This window comes from Hypomesus nipponensis, chromosome 16, assembly GCF_054491055.1.
Source record: "Hypomesus nipponensis isolate SF chromosome 16, ASM5449105v1, whole genome shotgun sequence".
NCBI classification, from domain to species: domain Eukaryota; kingdom Metazoa; phylum Chordata; class Actinopteri; order Osmeriformes; family Osmeridae; genus Hypomesus; species Hypomesus nipponensis.
Genome location: NC_140376.1, coordinates 3,000,280 through 3,010,769, shown reverse-complemented (window position 1 = coordinate 3,010,769; position 10,490 = coordinate 3,000,280). Strand labels below are relative to the sequence as shown.

Sequence of the window (10,490 nt, the reverse complement as noted above, 5' to 3'; positions counted from 1 at the left end):
CTGCTAGAATTGAGAAACCTTCTTTTCCTTCGGCTCAAATAATGGGACATGGGACACCACATGGAACAGAAGCGTTGGAAATGATGTAAAATCCGATGAAAACGACAAGCTAAAACGTTCGACTTGGATAAGGGAATATTCTTCTTCATCTTTCAGTCTCTGGTTTGTTGTAGCCTAAACAGTCTACAGCGAGGGTAAGGATTTGCGCCAACGCACGCACACACGCTCAAAACACACACACGCACATACAGTTTCACTGGCAGGAAATAGCTGTGTTTTTGATAAAAACTCAAAATCCAACACGTCGGTCTCTTTCTCTCTCTCTCTCTCTCTCTCTCTCTCCTATAGGCAAACTGTCATGATAGCAGAGGCCAGCTGGTGTTCCCAAAGGAACCGTTGGTGAGAGGAGTTCTGGGAAAGGAGGGGCATTGAAGGATGCCCTCCGCCCAGGGCACCCTGTTGACCCTGGGCTTGGTGCTGTTTGTCGTAGGGGTGGTGACACACTTCTGTATCCGTTTAGAGCCAGTGCATCTGCTGGGTATTTACCTGGGGTTCGGAGGGTTGGCCATGGTGATGGCAGGACTGTGTGTTTCCATGAAGAAAGTGGTGGCCGTCCCGGGTCACTTCCTGTTGCACCCTCGCACGGGCACACGCTTCAGTCAGCAACAGGCTCTGGCCATACAGAGGTATACACACACACGCGCGCGCACACACACACACACACAAACACACACCCACCCACACACACACACTCTACCACAAATATTTACACCCACCCACAGGAGGTCAGTGTTTGGGTCAGAGACAGGGTGAGGCCTCAGTCACTCAAGTTGTCTTCAGTTTAAAGACAAAGAGACAGATTCAGAATACCGATATTGGGGTAAACAAAGAGCGTCTACCACTCCCAATAATCACACACACACACACGCACACACTACACATACACACACACAAACACACACACACACTACACATACACACAGCGTGCTGGAGAGAGCCTTCCAGCCTTATCCATGGCTGTCAGGGAGTTTAAACACGCCTGCTCAGTGTTCAGTGTGTTCCTGCGACACAGCAGCCAGGAAAACAGCGTCCATTAGCAGGAGTATATTCCTCCTGCTGACAGTAACCAGAGAAAGCTCAGACATCTCTGGCTCGGAGGCCTCAGCGGATCCCGACCTCGGTTTAACCTGCAGCCCGCAGACAGACCATGCGTCTTACTCCTTGTGGCAGATGTGTATAACTAGTCTGCCTCCCCTAATGCTTTTCTCTTTGTCTGTTTCTTCTTACATTTTACATTGAGTCATTAAACAGACGCTCTTATCCAGAGGGACTTACAATAAGTACAGGGACGTTCCCCCCCCCCATGCAAGTAGGGGTGAAGTGCTTTTCCCAAGGACACAACGTCATTTTTACACGGCCGGGAGTCGAACCAGCAACCTTCTGATTAATATCCCGATTTCCCTAACCGCTCAGCCATCTGACCCCCCCTTACCTCCCCTCTCTTGGCAGGAGGTTGGACCGGGTCCGCAGAGAGATGTCCGAGGATGCAGAGACCCAGAGGCCCCCCCCGGAGTCCCCCATGTCCTCCACCCCCCCTCCCTGGGACATGGAGCCGCCCCCCTCCTACGACACCGTCATGAAGAACCAGAGCCACGCCCTCCAGCAATGACCTTTCACCCCAGACGGGGGTGGGGGACCGAGCCCATGACGCAGGGAAGCGACGACAGCAAAAACAATGTTCCCTCCATCTTGTGCCTTCATGTCGTGGGTAATGACTCGGGGTTAGTGCCAGTAATGACACCAAAGCTAGTCCAACAAAGATACCACGACTGTGATGAGATCTGTGCCTTAAGATAGCAAAGGGAAAACTCAAAACTAGAGCTGGACCTTTCCAGGGCTGGACCTTTCCAGGGCTGCACCTTTCCAGAGTGCAACAGCAGGAAACACACAATTGTAATCTGACTGAGATCCTGTCCCTTGATCTTTTAGAAACCCCTCTCTTCTGCTTGCCCGTGGGTTTGGCTGTCTGATGGAATGATATCCGCTTGTGTTGACATGCTCTATAGTGCCTTGTTGAAAGCAGAGAACAAACAACCAACATTTCAGTATTTTTTTCAGCCAGCAGGATTGTAGCCACCATTTGGAAGAATGTTCAGTTGTGTTCTGTGATGTCACAGGAAACGTGAGTTTGTGTACAAGTGGGTGGAGTTTCAGTTCACATTTCTACATGAAGTCTCAGGCTTTAAATGTACCAAACTGTCAAAAATAAACATGCGATGCAAAATGTGCTTGACATGATTTTCTGGGATCTTTGAAAGCCACATTCTGGCACATACCTAACATAGTTGAAGTGCCTTTATAGCTTATTCTAAAATAATCACTTTTCATATTATTTTAGGAAATATAATACGGTAAAAGTCAGTATAAAAAAAATAAAATTGTGAAACTAAAATGTTGAGTCTAGTCGAAACAGACATAAATACTAATACAAATAGCTGAAGGGAGTACTATTTAATTACTTGAAACCATTTCAAAGGCATGCAATGGTAGGTCCCGCAGCCGACGGCAAGGTGACCTGTGAGAACCAAACACACACTTTCTGCTCTTCCTGTAGGCTGTAATACCCAACAGACTGGAACCCCCTCCTCCCTCACCTCCAGAGACTCGACCACAGAGCCACAGTCCATCTGACACACGCAACACAAACTCACACCGCACAGACGGCTCTGATATCAACATCTAGCAGCGACGCGTGGATCAAGGAATCGGCGATCGGCAGCTAGCTTCTTTTTTTTTTTTTTATGCTAACGGATTGGGGCCGGCCCAGGGAGTGCGTCCAGGTCATGGCTGAGGGGAAGCCCTACCGCTACGGGCTGATCGTGGTGGGTCTGTGTGTGGGGGCCGTGGGCCTCTTCATCATGACTCAGGAGCGGCCACACGTCTACGCCACGCTGTGCACTCTGGGAGTCGTCATGGTGACCCTCGGGACAGCCTGGAGCCTCTGCCAGTGCTACCCTAAGGTGTGTGTGTGTGTGTGTGTGTGGGGGGGGGGGGGGGTAGAATAAGTTTGAAACCATCTATTCACAGTTCCATACCTTAGCAGAATTGGAAAACATTCCTAATAAGTGTGTGTGTGTGTGTGTGAGACAGCGTGTAGGTAGAATCAGTTTGAAACCTCCTATACACAGTTCTATATCTTAGCAGAACAACTAGAGAAGATTCTTAATAAATAGGTGGTGTGTGTGTGTGTGTGTGTTACAGGTAATACTGATCCATCAGAGCCAGGAAGAAAAGACGGCTCAAGATTCTAGGTATGTGGGCATGGATGAGAAACACCCCAGGTACACACACACACACACACACACACTCTCCCACACACACACACACACACTCTCTCCCACACACACACACACACACACACTCTCTCCCACACACACACACACTCTCTCCCACACACACACACACACACACTCTTTCCCACACACACACACTCTCTTTCCCACACACACACACACACACACACACACACACTCTCTCTTCCACACACACACACACACACACACTCTCCCCACACACACAGCCCATTGGGGTGAGTGATCACCCAGACTTCACTGAGGTCTGCCTGTATGTCCTGCAGTCTCTCGCCCTGGAGACAGACAGCAGAGATACAGACACTATCCAGCCAGCTGTGTGTGTGAGAGAGAGAGAGAGAGAGAGAGAGAGAGAGGGAGGGAGGGAGGGAGGGAGGGAGGGAGGGAGGGAGGGAGGGAGGGAGGGAGGGAGGGAGAAGGGGTGAAATAACACACACACACTACTGACTACTGATGGGATTGCTGTATTCCTGATTATTATGGGATGGGGCAGTGGAAACAGCAGAGGCAGAGAAGGGATTGTAGGAGCAGATAAGGACAGATAGGCACGTGAGGAGAAGATGAAAGGATGGAGGGAGTTTTAATTCGACCATCTATAGTTAAGAAAAGAATGAGTTCATTGCTGTTTGTGCTCCGCTCCTCACCTCTCCTCACCTCTCCTCCTCTCAAGTCCTGCTGCAGAGCCATTGGTTACCATCCATGCAGAGAAAACAGGTGACCCCTCCCGAACGATGCTTCTGGCCAATCACTGTACAGCAGACACCAGAGTCCTTCTGTCCTCCCACAGCTGTCCCACACTGCATCTGACCTGACCCCTGACACCAAGAGTCAAAACATTGTCTATATGAGTGCTTCAATGTGATTTAATATCAATACATTTTCCCTTCAGCTATTTTCATCACCCCCTGTATATTTTGTTCTACCCAATAAACTCTTGTCTGTATGACTTTCTGCCATTGTTTAAGACAGAATGCGTTACCTTGCGGACGGTGTTCAGTCAAACCTCCTATGTCGAGATAACAGCTGTAGGTGGCGCTGTTCGGTCAGATTTGGTTGACTTGATTAAACGTTTGCTTCTTGGTAAATCTAACTACTGAAGTGTAGAGACGTTCTGTTCCAAACACAAAGTCGGGCAACTACATAAATTCGATAGATTTCAGGAAGATATAATCTACAATAACCTACAACCACAATTTCACCTACACCTGACAATACATTTATCTCTGTATTTGGTAAGATGCAAAAATGAACTTACATGGCGAATAAACCAAATTCTGATTCTGATGGGTAAATTACTAGATCTAGTTATATTCGCGGGAGTATGTCTTGATACATAAAAAAGCATTAAAAGTCTCTAGCTTTGGAGAAGACCCACCTCAAAGCTGTAATCTGACTCCTGTAAAATGGCAAGTGAAGGTGTTTTCAGAGGAGAGTAATCATTCGATACAAAAGATGGCGCGAGCAGTTGAGTCCCCGCCTTGAGTGGTAACTTTCCAAATTTACCGTTTTTTTTTGTTGTTTTTTTTATTTATTTCAACGACTATTAATGGTTTGGAGCTCTTATCCCATCAAGTCCACAAGGTGTCTTTGGAGAAGGTGCGACCAACGGCCACAACCCCAATCGAGACTCCCATCAGTGATGCCCATAACCCGCATCCATATCTGATCCATTTTTGAAAGTCAGGAGGCTTTTCTTGCTGAGCCATACAGTTGGTGCCAGAATGAAGGATCTTTTACAACAGTTGGCTGTCGCGCTCTGTTTGTGCGCGTGCAGCCTCGTGACAGCTAGCGTGCAGGATTATTCCGAGGAAGATGCAATGATACTGGAACTGATTCGCCAGGACGGAACCCAACCCGAGTCCGGTTCCCTGCCACCCGCGGAGTTCCTCAGATGTAACAAGGTAAATTATTAAGTAGTCAAATATTACATTTAGTCATTTAGCAGACGCTCTTATCCAACAAATGAATTGTAATTTTAGCCTGTCAGCACTTGTTTTAATAACATCCACTATGGTACATAACTGAAGCTTGATGTGCTGATTGGTCATAGAGAGAGAGATGGAGAGGGCAGACTCCTACAGTACCATCCCTGGAATCATTTCAGTTGCTGTAAAATAATAGCTGGCATGAGGTACACCCACAAGCCCCCAGTCCCAGATACTGCCTGAGGCTGAGATGTGTTGAGTGTTTCAGGCTGCGTGGCGAATCCCCGGCCAGTACCTGGTGGTTCTCCAGTATGGGACCCACCAGACCCACGTCCAGAGGACCATCCGGAGTCTACAGGCCAAGGCAGTCAGGAGAGGGTATCTTCTACAGGTCCTCCACACTTTCTCCGGAGCCTTCCACGGCTTCCTGGTCAAGATGAGCAGCGACGTCCTACACTTGGTAATCCCTAATCTCTGCATCTTTACAGCTGGCTCAGGATGTCGGTCGATCCCTGTGGATCTTGACGTTGAGCCCTGTGTGTGTGTGTGTGTGTGTGTGTGTGTCAGGCGGTGAAGCTACCTCATGTTGACTACGTCGAGGAGGACTCGTTCATCTTCGCTCAGAGCATCCCCTGGAACCTGCAGAGGTTAACACAGCCTTCCACTGAGGCTAATGACTCAGGGAAATACAACCCAGCCAGTGAGTCACACACAAACACACACACACGGTCACATTAACACACACACACGGTCACATTAACACACACACACGGTCACATTAACACACACACACGGTCACACAAACACACACACACACGGTCACATTAACACACACACACACGGTCACACAAACACACACACACACGGTCACATTAACACACACACACGGTCACATTAACACACACACACGGTCACACAAACACACACACACGGTCACATTAACACACACACACGGTCACATTAACACACACACACGGTCACATTAACACACACACACGGCTTGAGTATTGCAAAGACTTTTGTTGACATGTCCCTCCTCTTGCTCTCTGTCTCTGTCTCTTCCTAGATGATGGAGGTATGGCGGAGGTGTACCTGTTGGATGGCAGTGTACAGAGCTCCCACAGGGAGATAGAAGACCGGATCCTCATCACAGACTTCTCCAACATCCCCGAGGAGGACGGAGTCCGAGTTCACAGACAGGTGACACACACACACACACACACACACACACAGATGTACCGTTTGGGGGCGTGGCTCATCCTAAACTTGAAGGTAAATCAAGATAGGCTCCAGACATTCACGCCACACACACTGACACTTAGTCATACACAGCTCGTTACTTTGTCTAGACTTCAGCTCCTTATCTCTCTGCCGACCTTGTCTCTGCGGCCAGGCTAGCCAGTGTGAGAGTCACGGCACGCACACGGCCGGCGTGGTGAGCGGGCGGGACTCCGGCGTGGCGCGCGGCGCCGACGTGAACCTGGTGCGAGTCCTCAACTGCCAGGGCAAAGGCACGGTGTCGGGCGCTCTGGCAGGTACCCCTCTTCCCCTCACCCCGTCTCTCCTCTACCTCTCTCTTATCCTGCTGCTCAGATCTCAGGGTCAAATGGCTGAGCGGTTAGGGAATCGGGCTATTATTAATCAGAAGGTTGCCGGTTCAATTCCCGGCCGTGCAAATGACGTTGTGTCCTTGGGCAAAGCACTTCACCCTACTTGCTTGGGGGGGGGGGGGAGAATGTCCCTGTACTTACTGTAAGTCGCTCTGGATAAGAGCGTCTGCTAAACGACGACATGTAAACGTCCCCTGCCTTCTCTCAGGGTTGGAGTACATCCGTGCGGTGCTGTTGGGCCGTCCGGTGGGCTGCGTGGTGGTGTTGCTGCCCTTCGCTGGCGGGCTCAGCCGCTCGCTGAACACGGCGTGCAGGCAGGCGGTGGCTGACGGGGCCGTGGTCATCGCTGCCGCCGGGAACTTCCTAGACGACGCCTGCCTTTACTCACCAGCCTCAGAGCCAGACGTAGAGCACACACACACTTATGTGCACATGTGATGGATGTGTTCAGGGCATGAACAGGCACAACTCATGTGTCGGCTTTTCCCCAATTGATTTGCTCCTGCAGAAGACAACAAAACAACAAATTGCTTTCTTATTTTTCTTCTCTCTTTGCACCTCAGCTACAATACAAACGTAGTGTGAGGAAGCCTATGTCCTACGGAAGCTTAGCAGGCACAGAATTCACAAATACAAATTGGAATTAGAAATGAACAAAGTGCATTTTTAAACTCTGTTACACACACAGTGCGTTACGCCATCCGTTTCACATCGCATGTTTTCCCTTCAACTCCTGTTCCCGATCGAATCCCACGTCACCCACGTCCACCGAGCTCAAGTCTGACGTGTGGCCCCTGCAGGTGATCACCGTGGGCTCCGTCAACTCCGAGGACCAGCCCATGGCCCTGGGCGCCGGGGGCACCAACGCGGGCCGCTGTGTCGACCTCTTCGCTCCTGGCGACGACGTCGTCAGCGCCAGCAGTGACTGCGCCACCTGCTTCACCTCTCGCTCCGGAACTTCCGCGGCCGCTGCTCACGTCGCTGGTACACACACACGCGAGCGCACACACACTCACATTTGAGCGCACACACACGCACAGACTACAGTAATCCAAGTATAACTCGTGCTCAAAGACCCACTGTCGAAAGATATCAGAGATGTGTTTTAGTTACGTTACGCATGTTGACAATAACAAAGAACAGCTCGGGTTCCAGTAATTGGAGTACGAGGCGTTACTCTCACACACACACACACACACACACACGAGCCAGGCTGCTATCCTGAGATGAGGGTGGTGTGGGTGGTGCTGTGTGTGCAGGCGTAGCAGCAGTGATGCTGTCCGCCCGTCCCAACGCCTCGTCTGTGGAGATCCTCCAGAGGATGCTGGCTCACGCTCTCCCCGGCGCCATCAACCCTTTCTCCCTGCCAGAGCCCCTCCGCTTCACCACCCCCAACCTGGTGGTGGCGCCGTCTCCCTCTGAGACTGCCCAAAACGCAGGTCAGACACCCGGGGCGGCCGTACACACACACACACACACATACAGACACTCTTTTGCAGTTGAAAAGAACATGATGCGTGTGCGTGTGCGTGTGTGTGTGCAGAGGAGGAGCTCTTGTGTCGGTCTGTGTGGTCTGAGAGGTCAGGGGTCAGTGCCGGCGCCAGGGCGGCGGCTCTCTGTCGTCATGGTGAGGAGATGATGGGCTGCACCAGCTATGCTCCGGAAGGGGGTCGCATGGGAGAGACCATCTCGGTGAGTAGCCGTGATGACCGACGTCACAAACACAACCTTTTCTCTTTTAAAGGGTTTGACCAAGATCAGTTTTGGCACCACGGAAGAGGATTGAAGTACACACGTGTGTGTGTGTGTGTGTATGTGCAGGAGCAGGGAGGGCACAGGGAGTGCGTGGCCCATAACGGGGGCCAAGGGGTGCACGCCATCGCCCGCTGCTGTGTGCTGGACGGCCTGCAGTGCCAGGTCCACGCCAGCTCCCAGCCAGGGCAGGACGCACAGTGTGTCAGCTCCCATCACCGCCTGACTGGTACGATCCTGCCGTCCCAGCTCTGCCCTACCTCACACCGTGTGTGTGCCCTCACACCGTGTGTGCCCTCACACCGTGTGTGTGTGGGAGTGTGTGTGTGGAGGGAACGGTCAGGCCCCACTAGGATAGGAAAACAAACCTGTGTGTGTGTGTGTGTGTGGAGGGAACGGTCAGGCCCCACTAGGATAGGAAAACAAACCTGTGTGTGTGTGTAACATCTTGAGCAGCTGTTTCCCCTCTCTCCCCAGGCTGCAGCTCTCTCTCCGCCGCACAGTTTTCGTCCGACTCTCGCCCTCGCCATGGTGACCGGAAACGTTGCGTGACAACGGAGCGGGTGACATCAGACGCGGTCTGCTGCCACGCCCCCTCCCTGGAATGCCGCGTGCTGGAGCAGGAAGCCGTCAGTGATAACGAGCAGGTAGAGCATGATGAGTGTGTTAGACAGAGACAGAATGGTAAAGAGTGTGTGTGTGTGTTGGGTCAGATATACAGTGTGTGTGTGTGTGTGTTGGGTCAGATATACAGTGTGTGTGTGTGTGTGTTGGGTCAGATATACAGTGTGTGTGTGTGTTGGGTCAGATATATATTGCGTGTGTGTTGGGTTAGATTTATATTGTGTGTGTGTGTGTTGGGGGGATTTAAACCTCACATCTCTTGATCTGCAGTCAGACGCTCTAACCAGTGAGCTAAACCACTCCTTCTCCTCGCCCCTAGGTGGCACTGTCCTGTCCCCCTGGCTGGACTCTCACCGACTGCACTGCCTCCTCTCTCGGCTCTGCGGCCCGGGGTCCCGTCGCCAGGGGCAACGCCTGCCTGGTCCACCGTGCCGCGGGGGGTGAGGAGGCGGTAGTCACGGCAACCTGCTGTCGCGTCAGCCAGTCACGGCCGCCCACCGGCCCCAAACAGTGACAGGCTCCTCCCACCCACCCACCAACGTTGTCGTCACCGTGGAAACGGCAAATGCACACAAGCAGGTGGTCTTTTCGGTTTCCTCGTCGTTCTAAATTTACCTGCCGCCCCGACCACCAAACAGCTCAACCACTCTTCAGAAACATGGGTTTTAGTCTACCATGGCTGGTCTTACACATTGTCAGTATTTCTTCTGTAGGAAAGTCTAGAATGTAAACGTTATGTATGAAACTATACCTATTATGCATGGATTTAATTTCTTACCAACTGTATTTGAGTATTTTGTACCATTATATACATTTACATGACTTTTACAATAAAATAAACTCTATAAACATCTGTGTATCATTCTTGAATTCATCTTCTCATTTTGATTCGGCAGTGTGTCATCTCGCTCAAAAAAACAAAACCACGTTTGCAAAACGTTGTGCATTCCAGTTTATTTTATATCAAATTTCCCCATAATCAAACTCCAATGTACAAATTAAAACTGGGTTTTAACATGCATTGCCCCCGTCAGACAGACGCTCAGCAGAAGTGAATGTTCAAAGCTGAATGACTGAATAAAAACCCATCCAGCCTCCCCCGCCCCCCCATCCCCCCCCCTCACCTATACATCCCTCCATCCATTTGTCCATCCCGCTGATAAAAAAAGAAAAAAAAAGAAGATTGATTGGAACTCCTCTGAAAGGGA

General features: G+C 50.8%; 3 protein-coding genes across 3 annotated transcripts; all 3 read left to right on the top strand.

Annotated features, from left to right (window-relative positions):
* The first annotated feature begins 57 nt into the window (after positions 1-57).
* On the top strand, positions 58-2,293 carry LOC146254369 (uncharacterized). The gene is made up of 3 exons (XM_084675978.1): positions 58-194; positions 349-686; positions 1,510-2,293. The coding sequence occupies exons 2-3, from the start codon at positions 436-438 to the stop codon at positions 1,667-1,669; spliced, it is 411 nt and encodes a 136-aa protein (XP_084532104.1). The 5' UTR covers positions 58-194; positions 349-435; the 3' UTR covers positions 1,670-2,293.
* Positions 2,294-2,843: 550 nt separating this feature from the next.
* bsnd (barttin CLCNK type accessory subunit beta) lies at positions 2,844-4,219 on the top strand. Its single transcript, XM_084675496.1, has 3 exons — positions 2,844-3,020; positions 3,262-3,341; positions 4,042-4,219. Exons 1-3 carry the CDS (start codon positions 2,844-2,846, stop codon positions 4,181-4,183), a joined length of 399 nt encoding a protein of 132 aa, XP_084531622.1. The 3' UTR covers positions 4,184-4,219.
* Positions 4,220-4,786: 567 nt separating this feature from the next.
* pcsk9 (proprotein convertase subtilisin/kexin type 9) lies at positions 4,787-10,149 on the top strand. Its single transcript, XM_084675556.1, has 12 exons — positions 4,787-5,272; positions 5,565-5,756; positions 5,864-5,996; positions 6,363-6,496; positions 6,690-6,831; positions 7,115-7,311; positions 7,707-7,890; positions 8,166-8,345; positions 8,450-8,598; positions 8,728-8,887; positions 9,136-9,305; positions 9,602-10,149. The coding sequence occupies exons 1-12, from the start codon at positions 5,093-5,095 to the stop codon at positions 9,794-9,796; spliced, it is 2,016 nt and encodes a 671-aa protein (XP_084531682.1). The 5' UTR covers positions 4,787-5,092; the 3' UTR covers positions 9,797-10,149.
* The last annotated feature ends 341 nt before the right edge of the window (positions 10,150-10,490 follow it).